Source organism: Cervus canadensis, chromosome 3 (assembly GCF_019320065.1).
Source record: "Cervus canadensis isolate Bull #8, Minnesota chromosome 3, ASM1932006v1, whole genome shotgun sequence".
Lineage (NCBI taxonomy): Eukaryota > Metazoa > Chordata > Mammalia > Artiodactyla > Cervidae > Cervus > Cervus canadensis.
Window position 1 is genome coordinate 28325910 of NC_057388.1, and position 15821 is coordinate 28341730.

The window sequence follows — 15821 nt, forward strand, 5'->3', positions numbered from 1 at the left end:
GGGTTGCAAAGAGTTGGACACAAATGAGCGACTTTCACTTTCACCCTTAATGAGAGGGTGGGCTGGGAAAATCTGCAGCCTGCAGGGAGCCTTTGAGATGACAGTCTTTGCTCAGAACAGGGTGAAAAAATGGAGAAAAGGATCCTCTGGGAATTGGTAAACATGAGCCTGTTCTCCCAAGAGTTGTGGTTCAATTTTGTACTACCCTTATGCTTAAGGAATTTCCAGGTCAGGAAACTGAAATGGTTTCAATAGTTCTTAGCACACAATAGAAGCAAATCCAGATCTCCTGTGGATAAAGGAGAATAAACTGATCTTATTTTAATCTCTTCAGGGGCCCAACAGATTAAATTTAGTTAAATTTGTGTTTACAGTAAAATAAACACACCATCATGCATAAGGGCAACAGAAAGAGCAAACCACGGATACATACACATATAAAATGTCAGATATTAGAAAACATTTATTGGGACTACTCTGGTGATCCAGTGGTTAAGACTGTTCTCCACTGCAGGAGGCCTTGTTTTGATCCCTGGTCAGGGAACGAAGATCCCACGTGTGGTGCAGCCACACACACACACACACACACAACAACCCAACATTTATTAAGAGAATAAAAGGTAATATTGAAAAAAAAAATAAGCAAGTTCTCAGTTTTGAGACTATCAAAAATGATCAGCTGAGTTTGAAAAAGGACCAGGGACTTATGGAAATGAAAAATAAAATTATTTTAAAAGACACAACTCAGTAGTGGTGAAAGAACTAGTTAAATTGAAAAGAGGATTAGTGAAATGCAAATGACATTGGAAGGAATCACTTAGAAGAACAGCACATAAGTGAAAGGAGATAAAAAAATACAGAACAGATGAAGAGATACAGAGTAAGAAGTTAGAATGATGTCTAACTCTTCCACTCAGACTTCCTGGAAGAGAGAATAAGCAGACTATTAGACAAGCAGTGGAGATACAGTAGCTGAGATTTTTTTTTTAGTACTGGTCAAAGCATGGATCAACTGAGGATATTCACTGATAAAGGTTAAATACGAAGTCAACATCTGGACACATCACAGTGAACTACTGAGTACCTATGGCAAAGAGGAAAACCTTTAAAGCATCCAGATAGAAAAGACAGATTATCTGTTAGAAGTGATACCTGAGGTAAGAGCTATATTTGTCACCAGCAACAATGGAAGCTGGGAGATAGATGATTTTTTCCCAATTCTCCTGTGTAAAATTATATTTCAGTAACAAGAGTGTATTTAAGGTAAACAAAAGCAGAATGCATCAACCATCAACAAATCGCTGAAATGACTTCCAGTATGTGTATTTCAAGAAAAGAGAGGACAAACAAAGCCAAAATTGAAAGACTAATTATATTGACAAATCCCAGGTGGAAGTAACAAAGGGGAAAAAAAATCCGCAATCCTAGGAATAAATAGGGAACCAGCAGTACATAAAGAGCAGAAATTCAAAAGATCATCAAATATAATTAATAATAAAATTTAAGCAAAATGGATACATTTTTGGAAAAACATAACTTACTAAAACTATCTCAAGAAATAACATACCTGAATAGTCCTATAACTAAGAAAAATTACCCAGTAGGAAAATAAAAATATAAACCATTAGTTTAAAACAGAGAGAATAACAGGCCCTGATGGGATGATAGGTTAATTCAAGGAGCTTTCTGGAAATAAACTTCATTCATATGCTTCCAGAGCCCAGAAGAAGAATGAACACTCAAAAATTGCTCTATGAAGCATGTCTTATTTTTGTGAAAGGGTAGTACGAGAAAGGAAAAATTATAAGCTGTTCTTTTTTCTGTACACATAGATACAAATGAACTAAACAAAACCTAATCAAATCCATATAAATTGGTTGGGTTCATTCCAGGAAAATATTTAACATTAGAAAATTAATATAATTCATCGTATTAAAAGATTAAGAGAAAAGTCATATAGCCACCTTAAGAAATGCCAAAAGATCTTTAGGTATCATTTAACATTCATTCGTGGTGAAATACAGAAATGACTATCAGCGGTAGAATAAATTAATTGTAGAGTATTCACACTGGGTAGTGCCATAAAGTGGTAGAAATGAACTTAATATATACTTTTCATGAATATGTAGAAGTACCTCAAAAATAAAATATATTAAAATTCTTAATATATAGTGTTAAGATAGATTTCAAGCCATAAATTCTAAGAGTTTAGCATTTGCAGTACAAACACCTGTAGTGAAAATATAAAATCAGTGATATTAAATAAAAATTTAGTGATTTTTGTTTATAGTGGGAAAGAGAAGGATAAAATTAAGAAGGTCATTAAAAGTCATTAGTAAAAAGTATTTCCTAAGCTGGATGGTGTGTATGCTCATAGCCACACCCCTTTTTATGTGTATAGAATTTTTCTAACATTTGTAATACTAAGAGAATTGCAGCTAATGTTTATAAAGGTATAACATGTAAAAATGAAACAATTTACATCATGAAAGAATGTTAGAGTGCTAATATTCTAATTTGTGTTGCAAGAAATTAGGAGAGTTGAAAGTTGTTAAATGATTAACTGTGGGTATTTAAAGTTAAGAAAAGAAACTCAAAAGACCTAAAGTAATAGAATTGTTGGATATTGAGAGAAGGTTGAGAGAAAATATAAAGTAGAAAAGCAAAGTTAAATCCTTTGTTTGCAAACCCAGTAAATCTGTAATGTCCAAACTTGATAAATCAATAAGCAGCAACTTGTGTAGAGAACTGAGAACTAGAGAAACAGCCTCCAGAAGAATGGGAGAGAGGACCCTGGGTTTCCAGCTTTTCCTGCCTGCAAGCTCTTTTGTACTCTTTGCACTTGACCACATTAAGACACCAGTATGTTAATAAAAACTAAAATTAAGAATTGGCTTATTTAAAAAAAAAACAATTGGCTTATCAAGAAAGAAAAGAGTCAGCTTATATTTGGTGTAAAACATAAACTGTTGTACATTGATGAGACGGTAGGGCAGCCAAATATAATCATATGGTGAATTTTTTCATGTGTGTGCTCTGTCTTCATCAGTCATGTCCAACTCTTTGTGACCCAATGGAATGCAGCCTGCCAGCTCCTCTGTCCATGGGCTTCTCCAGGCAAGAATACTGGAGTGGGTTGTCATGCCCTCCTCCAGGGGATCTTCCCAAGCCAAGGATGGAACCTGTGTCTCTTATGTCTCCTGCATTGGCAGGCAGGTTCCTTACCACTAACGCCACCTGGGAATATTTTGTGTATTGATAATCTCTAGGGCATTTTTTTTTAATTTGAAGGTTTTTTTTTAAATTTTAAGTGATTTATACTTCAGTGGAAGCTTCTTGCACCTCCTCTTTTGCTCCCCAGAAAAATCCCCAGCTGTATGAGGAAAATCAAGAGGAAAATTTGGATTCATAGCAATTTGATACCAGAGCAGATTCTGCTGAAATTGTATATGGGGAGGGTATTGATATTATTATTGTATTTACTGATAGTCTACTCTAACTTTTTGAGTAGCTGTGAGTTTGCTTATCTAAAGCCTTCTACATTTTACCAATAATTATACTTCAGATTTCTCTCTCTTTTAAAAATCGAAGTTGTAAATGTTAATGGAACCAGAACACTGTGACTTCTCTTCTCTGGCAGCTTGTTGGATATTAAGTGTGTTTGTGTTTCTGCTTTCTCCTCAGGCAAATCAAGAGCTTGAGGCATTAGAAGAAGAGATGCTGCAAATGCAGGAATCTACTCATCTTTTTGAAGTGGCTCTTCCAGAGTACAAACAAATGAAGCAGTGTCGCAAAGAGATAAAATTGCTCAAGGGGCTCTGGGATGTCATTATTTATGTTAGAGTAAGACACTGCTTGTTGAAAGCATGCGTGTCTTTTTTTTCTTTTAGTATTTCTTTTCTATAAATATGCAATTTTTAGTGTCTGCATAGTTTTATAATATCTTAAAATATGTGATTGTTAAACTTTTGCCCCAGAATTGGAGTTCCTCAAACGTGTTAGTTGAAGATTCTTCTCTGAATTATTCGTGGATTTTGTTTTCAGTTCTCAATGAAACTTCATATGAGTCTCAAACCCTTCTAGAGAGTTCTATAGTATATAAATAAAAATTAATACATATTGCACACGTATGGTCATCTCTGCATACAAACTCACATATACACCCATACTTGTACTTATATATATATGCATATATAAACAGGCCTGGCTAAAAATAATTTGTATATTACTAGTTAAGTTACCGGAGAAGGCAATGGCACCCCACTCCAGTACTCTTGCTGGAAAATCCCATGGACGGAGGAGCCTGGTGGGCTTCAGTCCATGGGGTCACTAAGAGTCGGACACGACTGAGCAACTTCACTTTCACTTTTCCCTTTCATGCATTGGAGAAGGAAATGGCAACCCACTCCAGTGTTCTTGCCTGGAGAATCCCGGGGACGGGGGAGCCTGGTGGGCTGCCGTCTATGGAGTCGCACAGAGTCGGACACGACTGAAGCGACTTAGCAGCAGCAGCAGCAGCAGTTAAGTTACAACTTAAGTATAAAAATAAGTTCTAGGGAACTAGGCATATTGCAATATGTGTAATACATGATTTTCTTTGAAGTTAGTTGAAAGCCATATAGAAATACATTTACAAGAAACTCACGAGAGTTTTGGCTATAATGGATGAAGGTTTTCTTCCAAAAGCTTATCTTATATGTAGAATTGTAAAAATATGATATTTAATGGTAGCATTATTTATCAATTCATTCAAACTATTCAGGATTAAGTGATAATGATGGTATGTGTATGGAAGTTGCCATTGCTTCTAGAAATTAATCTATCACAATGTTTTAGCCTTAAGTTTGACATGTTCTGATAACTTTTTTGTTTTGGTTTTAGGGAAGCTTTGACAGGTGCAGTTAATACTTAAGTAATTGACTTTCCCCTGGATGATGGAGTTGCTGTGTATCATCAGTTTATATATTTTGCTGTGGAGACTGGCTTTCACCAAATGTTGTTGACACTTTTATCTGCTTGTGCGTTTTCAGAGAAGCATTGATAATTGGACTAAAACCCAGTGGAGACAGATTAATGTGGAGCAGATGGAAGTGGAACTCAGAAGGTTTGCCAAGGCAAGTTCCATAACTGTCTGTGATGACGATTTATCTGCCTCTGCACCACCTCCTTCCATCTTCCCTAAGCTAGAATCTGCTGTGTTGGGCCGCATGTCCTTATTTACTTCAAACAGGATGATTTGAGACAGGAATTTTTTTCCCACTGTCAGCCAGTTGCACTTGTAATCAAGCCTGGCTTTCTGTGAATGAGTGGATAAAAGCATATTAGGGCTAATGAATTGATGAGCAGCAGCTATACTCAGGCACTCTCTGTGGCTGTCTAGAGTAAAAAAGAGGTGAAGAGCAGGGCTGAGGGGTTAGGCGCATGAAACTGTTGAATTCTTACCTTAGCAACTGTAAGTGTATTGTATCTTCAAAGGTACCTTTTGACTGTGGGCTTTGGGGCAGCTCGCTGGGGTAACCTGTGGAAATATATAAAATGTTATGATCTTTACTCTTACTGCCTACTCTGATATCACAGCAGGGCTCAATACAACAGAACTCAGCTTCTTTGAATATTGTGTTTTGGTATCTAATCCCCACTGCCCTATGCCCTCTGAAGAAAGTAAAGCCTCTTTGGATAAAGCCAAATGCATAGCAGTGAGAGGCTGGGCCTTTTGCTCTCTTCTTGCCCCAGAATGTCCTTGCCCAAACTCAGTCCAACCAGCTCTTCCCATCTTTTTCTCCCCTTTTCTCCTGGTCCAAGAGCCCTAACTAAAATGCCCCGTCATTCTTTTGGAGTCACGGGTGACTGTACTCCTCTTCTGTGCTGTTTCCTGCCTGTGTCCTTTAACATCGGACGGTCTCACGGCAGAGTTACCGTTTAAACCCCACTCTCAGCTGAAACTCTTTTGCTTTTTTTCCTCTAAAACAAGTAGCGCCGTCCTTTTGTGCTGAAATTGTTACTTTATTTTGGGTTTTCTCATTCAAAATTGTTGATATTGTTCCATGAGCCAAGAAGACAGTCAAGTCAAGGGCCCTATTTGACATGTCTTAAAGTTGTTTAAACAAGTCAGGTCTTTGGAGGAAGGTCTTAGTGATCCAGTAACAATCTCAGTTTTCTGCATGTTTCTGTTTCAAGAGGAAACTCTCTTCATTCGCATGCGCTGTAGACTCTATTATTTCACTGCGTTTAATGACCTGTGGATTTCCTCATGGGATATCCAATTAGAGCCTATGAATAAGAAACCAGTATATCTAGGTGTCTTGTACATAGTGGACTAGTACATGAGAGAGTGGATATTTTTCTTTTTTTCTCTGGTCTTAGTCCTTAATCTATGAGCTTAAACACATTTACTCTCTTCCTAACCCAGGAAAAAGTACACATAATTTTCCATAGGAGGCAGATTATAAGGTATATTTTCCTATATGTAAGAGCTGGGTTGTTTTTTCACTTTCCTTTAGGTAATCTGGTCTCTGGATAAGGAGGTTCGCGTGTGGGATGCCTACTCGGGCCTGGAAAGCACAGTGAAGGACACGATGACCTCTCTGAGAGCTGTTGCCGAGTTGCAGAGCCCTGCCCTCAGGGACAGGCATTGGCACCAGCTGATGACGGCCATTGGGGTCAGTGTCCTGGGTCTCATTAACTGAATATTTTTGTGACATGTTATTCCTTGGTTCATATCATTCGTCTGGGATGAAGTGGGATTTGGGAAAAGGTCTCTGATCAGTTGCAAGAGGTCAGTCCCCTTGAGACGTGACAAAGGTCTGGACATGCAGAGTTCCTAGTTTTAGCCTCTGCTGCTATAGACTAAATGTGTCATTCCCCTGCACCTGCCCAGTTCGTGTGTTGAAGCCTGAATCCCCAGTGGGACGGTATTTGGAGATGGAATACTTGGGAGATGATTAGGTCATGAGGGTAGAACTCGAATGAGGTCAGTACTTTTGTAAGGGGAAAAAGGCCCCAGAACTTTCTACTCTCTACCATGTGAAAACAAGACAGATGTCTGTTAATTAAGAAGGAGGCCTTCACCAAGAACCCAGTGAAGCTGGCACCCTGATCTTGGCCTTATAGCCTCTAGAACTGTGAGAAATAAATGTTGTTGTTTAATCCCCCTAGTCTATGGTGTTTTGTTAAAAGCAGACAGAAGTAACTAAGACACCCCCCCCACCACCACCACTTTTATCTCTTACTGGCTGTATGACCTCACACAATACACTTAACCTTTTTCTATTGGGTTTTACTTTTTATTAATGAGACAGATGCTATCTACTCTCACATATCATGTATATCTTGTAAGAGTCAAGTAAGATAATGTGAAGGCATTTTATAGAGCATGACATGGCTGCAAAAAATCTTATATTTAGTGGAGAGGATGAAAGAGCACAGAAGTGAATTTAGGAGGACAGAGAATTTGGAAATAGTGATCCCCTCCCACAATTCATTTATTAATAGTGTCGTGTTTGTTTTGATGGTCTTTTGATGGTCTTGATTTTATTGCAAAATATAGAATTATTTCTCATATGTCCATGCCACTTGAGATTATGTTTTCTTTCCCTTCTAAATCTTTTTAAGAGCAAATATACCAACCTTACATTTTATTTTCCAGGGAAGGTGACCTTCATGAATTTAGAATATATTACAGGCAGCCTGATGTGCTTGTTTTCTGCTAGGCACACGTTGTGAAAAAAGGCTCTCATGATTTGAAGACAGAGTTTGCAGAGTGGGGAAATTGAGGACAGGCTCAGCCTCATGAAGTGGGGACGGCCTAGGCTTTATTGGTCCAACCCTAACACATCTCTGGGATCCTGGGCAAGTTACTTGCTCTCTGTACCTCAGTTGCCCCTTCCATGAAATACAAGTAATGCTATAGTGCTCCTGTGCAGACTTGGTGAACACACAGGAGCTGAGATTCATATAGACTTAGCATGTAGCAAATCCTCAGTGAATGGTTCCTGAAGCTGTTGTTACTATAGTACTTTCCAGAGAGTCTTTTAGACATTGCATATTTAGAGTTCATAGTTGATTACTGTGTTCTTTCAGAAAATCTTTATTGAGTCTCCCAACATGACATGTAGACTGTATGTCCCTTCTCCCCACCCCCTCCTCACATTTCCTCTAGTGAACTTTCTGCTTACCACAGGCTCTTACCTGTACTGTGCCTTTCTGCAAGCTAGAAAAAGATGTCTTCTCTGGCAGACAATTTAGAAAAAGGCGTCTTCCTCCAGGCTGCTCTGGGGCATCAGAGCAGCGACTAAATCCATCTCCCAGTTGTCACCTATTCGCTTCCAGTTGTCCATATTCACTGCACAAACCATGCAACTAATCAGGGGACCCTGTTACACATCCCTGCTCGTTCCTCCTGTAAGACAGACCTGACTCCCATCAGCTCTGGAGGGAGGTCAAACATGATGCAGAAGTAACTAACTCATCTGGTTTGCTCAGGACTTTTTAGGTTTCAGCCAAGGAAGCACCCGGTCTTGGACACACAGGGCTGTTCAGTCATCTTGTGCAAAGAGGCAGATGGTGATCAGCAGTGTTACAGACTGGGGAGAGCCGGAGAAGACTTCAGCTTCCAGGAGGGAGGGATTGGATGTTCATAGGAGGAGCAGGAATGGAAACCAGGTAGTGGGGTCAGCTCTTCATTTGTGAAGGACATGGGTGACCTTGGGCACTTAGGAAGAGCTGAGAGCTTCTTAGCAAATACTGGGGTGGGGAACGCACAAGATAATGAAGAAATGGGAATGACTTTTTTCACACGGTAAGTATGAATAATGACAGTATGAGTAAGAATAATTATTTTTTGCCAAGGGACTAAGATTAAATCAATGATAAAACTAGGTTAAATCATGAAAGCAACTGGGAATTATGTTCAGTGAATAGAATACTTAAGAGAAGACAAATGAGCTACTACCGGATTCCTGGGATTTCAACCAAATTATAATAAATGAATAATGTGATTCTCTTTAACTTTGGGTTTTGTGGGCAAAGGAGATAAGAAATGAGCTGACAAGGGAAGGTTATGAAACAAAAGAAATAGTATAGTGTGAACTTGGCCTAAACCTCAGCCCCCGCTTCCGGTGGGTGATACCTCCATAACTGTGAGTCAAAAGGCAATGTCTTTCGTGGTTCACACATTTCAGAACTTGACATGTACTCAGCTGCTGACTTGAGTAGATTTAGCTCTGATTCAGTCCTCTGGCCATTAGGTAAAAGGAACCATTAATATATATGGAATTAGTCCTGCCTTTTTTTTTTCTTCCTCATCAGGTCAAATTTTCCATAAACGAAGCCACAACTTTGGCAGATCTGTTAGCCTTGCGGTTACACCAGGTGGAAGAGACTGTCCGAAGCATCGTGGACAAAGCTGTGAAAGAGCTGGGGACTGAGAAGGTTGTGTCCTCGGGCTGTTTCTTTTTACCCTGGGCTAATTCTGTGATTGGCACATGAGCGGACTGGGGAAAAGGCCTCAGGCCCTGGTTGTGTGGAAACATGTCTCCCAGCAGGAAACAGATTCCTTCTCAGCCACAGTAAATGTGTAAACCAAGAGTTGACCCAGTTGATGATGACAATTATAGTGGAAATCGCTTATGTCATTTACTTGGTAGCAAGTAAAGCTGTCCATGCTTGACACTAATTCATTTAATTCTCTGAGGATTATGCCTGTTCTTCAGATGTGGAAACTGAGATATCGAGAAGTGATTAGCTTAGCCAGTTTTAACAAGGGAACTGGCCTTCACATTCTGGCACTTAGCACTGCCTATCCTGTGCTGGCTAATTTGTACATAATACCTATCAGAACGTGAAGATAACTTTTTAAGCCCCTTCCTGCTCTGGCATTCCACTTCAGTAAAGGATATAAAATTCAGATCCAATAAAAATGTGACATTGGTGTGATGCTTGTTCTTTTGTGTGATGAAATTCATTCTTGAAACCTCAACACCATGAATTATTTGAAGGAAAGAAAATTGAGGCCAATGATATCCCTCTTTTTTTTTAATTGTAAAAACAGTTTTAAAAATTTCATATGATACTCTAGGTATTGGTTCTAAATCAAACTTTCGTGCACATAACTAAATGCTATTGATGTCTAGGTTATTACTGAAATCAGCCAGACCTGGGCAACCATGGAGTTCTCTTACGAAGTTCACTATCGGACAGGCATTCCATTACTGAAGTTTGATGAACTCTTGTTTGAAACTCTAGAGCACAACCAAGTAAGATGGATGTTTTTCTTATAGACCTTTCTTTTAAATTATGATTTTACGCTTTTCCAAAGTTCCAATACTCCATATCTCTTTCTTCATTCATTAGACATCTGCTTGTACCAGACTCTAGGCATAGTACTATTTGGGTTCAAAAGGTATGAACACTTGTTCTCAAGGAACTTGTCCTTGAGTCAGGAGACAGAGAAGGGTTCCAAAGAGTCTTGCAAGGTGGTGGTACTTGTGCTAAACCTTGAAGGATGGGCTAGTATTCAAGAATGATGATCAGAGAAGAGTGATATATGCAAAGAGGACAGTGTCCCCTTTTACTGGCATCTTGGAATGCCAAAAAGTACCTGACATTCAGAGGTAATTTAAAGGACTTGGTTTCCTTAGAATAAAAATTTTCTTGATACGAGTAATGAAATATAAGGTTGGAGAGACAGACCAGAATGCAGCCTATGTGGTCCTGAGTTTTAAGGGTATGAGTTGGCGTCTCTTTGGATGTGAGAGATAAGAAAGGTGAAATAATAATAGTTTTGTTACTATTATTAGGCATAAGGCACTTAGGAAAGAACCTGGTCTAAGAGATGATGCTCTGTTATTTCTGATGTATTTAAAGTGAGGGACATTGATGTTAAGGTGGAAAGTCAGACCCAGAGCCCAGTGCAGAGGTTCAGTCTAGAACTATAGGTTGGGAGGTCATTGTTGGTATTGTGAGAATCGATGAGTTAGATAATGAGAGGAAAGGAGGATACGCCAGCCAAGAACAGTAGGGAAGGGCCGCATTTGGTGAGTGAGAAGACACACATAAAGGAGGCAGAGAGTGAGAATGATCAGAGACATAGTGGAAAAAGGATACTGCAATATCATAACAATCATGGGATAATTTTTTCCACCAAAAATAGAGTCAGTATTATGGAAACCACCTAAATGTCAATTGATGGATGAATGGATAAAAGAAATGTGTGTGTGTGTAGACACACACCCATATATATACACACACACACATATATAAAATGTATATAATAATGTTTTTTTTGTGTGTGTGTGTATATATATATATATATAATGGACTGTTCAGCTGTTAAAAAAAGAGAAATCCTGCTGTTTGTGACCACATGAATGGATGTTGAGGGCATTATGTGAAGTGAGATAACTCAGAGACAGCAAATACTGTATGTTCTGTCTTACATGTGAAATCTAAAAAAGCCAAACTCATAAAAGCAAACAGTAGAATGGTGATTACCAGGTGCTGGGGCTTTGGGGAAGAGGGAGATGTTGGTTGAAGGGTATAGACCCCTAATGAGTTCTGGACATCTATTATACTCTATGGTTGACTATATTATATTGAAAGTTATTAAGAGAGTAGATCTTAACATTAATGTGTTAATGTTAACACATGCATGCTCACGCACAAAAGGTAATTATGTGGGGGGTACGAGCGTGCTTAGTCGTGTCCGACTCTGTGACTCTATGGACTGTAGCCTGCCAGGCTCCTCTGTCCATGGGATTTCTCAGGCAAGAATACTGAAGTGGGTTGCCATTTCCTTCTCCGGGGAATCTTCCCAACCCAGGGCTCAAACCAGCGTCTCCTGCAACTCTGGCCTTGGCAGGCGGATTCTTTTACCACTGAGCCATGGATAGAGATGATATTAACATTATTGTGGTAACCATTTCATAATATATACACACATGTATCAAATCATCACATTGTATGCTTTAAACTTACAGAGCATCTGAGTAATATCTCAACAAAGCCATGGGTGGGGGGTATGGAAAGAATGAAATGTATTAAATACTTAAGAGGTGAAGGAGAATGAGAAGAGGTTGTTCTGCTCAGTGACTTCCTGAGATTTCAGTGTCAAAGAATAGGGGAAGTGCCCGAGGATCTGCATGGTGTTAAAGCAAGGCTTAGTGTTAGGACAGCTGCAAAGTTTGGTAGTAAATTCAAAGGGGAGGAAAACAGAGCCTGAAGGCTTAGCAAGCTAGAGGGAAGTTTGTTTTATATTTTCAATATTAAAGAAAAAAAGGAACCATAACTTTGGAATGATTAGTAGGCAGAGACCAGGGGAGAGTGAAGGAGGATGAAAGAGTGAAATTTAATTCCTAAAACTGTACCCTGATGCCCAATATATTTTCCTGTCTACAAAGAGATACGTGTTAGTCTTGTAGAAGACATATTACATGTAGTTGCTTATGTTTATCTTTTTTCTTTTAAAAAAACAAAACTAAACCATGTTAGTGTGAATATGCCATTACTTCACTAATTTAGCAAATACTTGCTGAATGCTTGTTCCACATTTTGTTTGCTGGGTCTTAGGAATCCAGCAGTGAAAAGAAGTGATGTAGCCCCTCCCTCGTGGTGCTCAGATTACTAATTTAGATGTTATTTCACATTCTTTGCCTTCATTTAGGTTCAGTTACAGACTCTGCTTCAAAGCAAGTATGTGGAATATTTCATTGAGCAAGTCATAAGCTGGCAAAACAAATTAAACACAGCAGACTCGGTCATCTTTACTTGGATCGAAGTCCAGTGCACTTGGTCTCACCTAGAAAGCATCTTTGTTTGTTCAGAAGATATTCGAATCCAACTTGTGAAAGATGCTCAGAGATTCAACAGAGTAGATGCTGAATTTAAGGTTTGCGGAAGACAGGCTATTTTCTATCCTAACAGCTTTTTCCGAATAATATAAAAGCCTTGTAAAGAAACATCTTTTTCTAAATAACGTAAAATCCTTATATAAAGAAACATAATTTGGGGTGTTGAATTTATGAAATATATATATGTAATCAGTATTTGCATTTCAGGAGACAAAAGTTAGGAAACTTTTCTGTGTGATGGGTCAGAATCAATATTTTAGGCTTTGTGGTTGCATATGATTTCAGTCACAACTACTCAGGGCCACCTTTATCATGTGAAAGAAAGACACAACATAGACAGATGGGTGTGGCTGGCACCAGTAACACTTTTATAGACACCAAAAATTGAATTCCATATTATTTTTGTATGTTACAAAGTATTAGATTCCTTGGATTTTTTTCAACTAGTTAAAGATGTAAGCATGAATGGATGTTGTCTTAACTTTGTGCTGTACCAAACCAGACAGCAGGCCTGATGTTTCCCACAGAACGTGAACTGCCTACCCTACAGGAAGGCCTCGGAGACACGTTCCCTTCATGAAGTCAGAGACTAGGGAGGGGAAGCCAGTAACAAGGTTACACTATCAGTTATTGGTTTGTTTCATATGTCCGACTCTTTGTGACCCCATGGACTGTAGCCCGCCAGGCTCCACTGTCCATGGGATTCTCCAGGCAAGAATACTGGAGTGGGTTGCCATTTTCTTCTCCAAGGGATCTTCCTGAACCAGGGATCAAACCCGGGTCTCCTGCATTGCAGGCAGCTTCTTTACTGTCTGAGCCATCAGGGAAGCCCCAGAGTAGATGGTGAGGTAATATAATAATAAATGATTTGAGAGACTTTAAACAGAGAATAGTGGCTTTACATTTTTATATAGAAATGGGGATGAATTATTTTCTCCTTGCTAGCTAAAACAGAATACCCGAGGGATTCTATTTTGTTTAACTTTTAAGCAGGAAAGAATAGATAGATTGTTTAGTATTCATCTCATTTTTTAAATATGAATATATTCTTTAAGATTCTGGTTCTCTTTCTCTTTATGTTTTTATTTGTTTGGTTTAGAAGAGAGAAATTCTTCATGGACCCAGAGTGGTGGTAATGCTTATCAAATTTATATTGATAAAAACTATGTGATTACAGTTTGTTTTTGATATTCATCAAAGTTTAATAGCAGAACAGATATGGTGTTAGTCTCATTAACCTTGCTTTCTCATAGTTTGTTCTTCACTTTTTGATTCCCCAAAGGGATGAAAAAAATCTAGAAAAGTGATTTCTATTATCAATGGTTGCATGTTGTACTTTCACACAGGAATTAATGTTCAGAACAGCTAAAATAAAAAATGTTTTGGAGGCAACGTGTGAGCTGCATCTCTATGAAAAACTTAAAGATTTACAGTACAGGTAAGAATACAACTACAAAGTGATCAATTTGTTATACTTTTGACATTACTTTTGAATATCTAAAAGTATTTAATATCATGTTACTGTAGATATAACCTCTACTAATTTAAAATTTTGCTTATTGTTGTCTAGTTGCCTTTTACATATTAGGTGGTATATATATATTGTGATTTAATGCAAATATATCCAAATATATTTCTTTTCCAAGAGGGATATCATAATAGTAAAATAGAATATATTAAGTAGAGAATCAACATGAAAAAATGAAGCAACGTGATTGATCAATTCTTTTATCAAAGTGTCCTGTAAATATTTATTAAGTATCTACTGTATTCTAGGAACTGGGACTGTACTCATGTAAGTCCTTTACTTTGTATGTAGTTAAATTATACTAGAAATTATCCTTTGACAGTATGTTAGTACTTTTGAAATCCTTGTCCTAAAGGGTATTTTATTCATATAAAATCATGCAACAGCTAATGGTCACAAGAAAATTCTGACTTTTGATTTAAAAAGGGCAGATCAGCTACTAAAAGAGGGCTTTGTGCAGAATAGTGATCACTTTTTATTGCATGGTAGAGGAGCCTCTAGATAAAAATATATTGCATACAATTATTTCATAATCTGGAAGTTTTTTCGAGATAAAGTTGACCATAATTTTAGAAGTGTGGATTCCCACAGAGGTTAATTATTTCTTAGTCAGTGATTTTTGAGGGCTTGGTGGCTCTGCCTCTGGGTCTTCTCTGCTCTGCTAAGAACAATAAACTGGAAATGGTTCAGGGTGTTACGACTTCCCTGAAAACCAGATAGAATTAAAGCCACATAGTTTTTGTAGACATTCCATGGGAGAAAGAAAACCTTAAACCAATTACATGTGAACTAAAGCACTTTGTGCTCAGGGTGGGTGATGCCAAGCCCAGTCTTCTCTCCTGCTGTTGAGAAGTGTCATTAAGATAAGTGACAATATATTGCACTTGAAAACATGTGGGTTGTTTTCAAATATCTTTTGATACTGATTTCTAACCTAATTCCACATTGACAAGAGAACAGTCTATATGATTTCAGTACCTTTAGACCATGAAACTTTTGCACTCTCTTTTATGTCCCTGGATATGTTTCTGTGTCTCCTAGATTATAGTCTATAGAAACTTGAAACGACTTTGTATCCTACTGTTGTGTGAAATTGTATAAATCTTAATTAGGTTGAATTGGTTCATGGTGCTTTTCAGTTCTACTATATCCTTCTCCTTTACTACATATTCATTCCATTAATTTTTAAGAGTTTGATTGAAACTCCAACTAAAAATCTTAATTTGTCTAGTTAAAAAATAGTTGTATATTATAGTGGAACTATAAAAAAAATAAGTGACAACAAGTAACATCAACTTAAATTTGACCTGTATTTAGTCTCAATTAATGTGTGTGTGTGTGTATCTCCTCCTACTTGGCACAACTTTCACATTAGTCACAAATGAGGTGATGATGTTAGAAGGAGGTAGGTACCATGTTAAACAGTGAGCTTATTGAGATGAATGGAC

The 15821-nt window shown here is 38.0% G+C and overlaps 1 protein-coding gene across 1 annotated transcript in view; it reads left to right on the plus strand.

The window, feature by feature from the left end:
• DNAH11 (dynein axonemal heavy chain 11) overlaps window positions 1–15821 on the plus strand; it is a 385020-nt gene that overhangs the window by 105678 nt on the left and 263521 nt on the right. The window contains exons 21-27 of the mRNA XM_043462325.1: window positions 3685–3843; window positions 5031–5114; window positions 6501–6659; window positions 9307–9429; window positions 10131–10253; window positions 12659–12883; window positions 14192–14283. Of these exons, the coding sequence (XP_043318260.1) occupies window positions 3685–3843; window positions 5031–5114; window positions 6501–6659; window positions 9307–9429; window positions 10131–10253; window positions 12659–12883; window positions 14192–14283 (965 nt within the window). The remainder of the gene's footprint in view (window positions 1–3684; window positions 3844–5030; window positions 5115–6500; window positions 6660–9306; window positions 9430–10130; window positions 10254–12658; window positions 12884–14191; window positions 14284–15821) is intronic.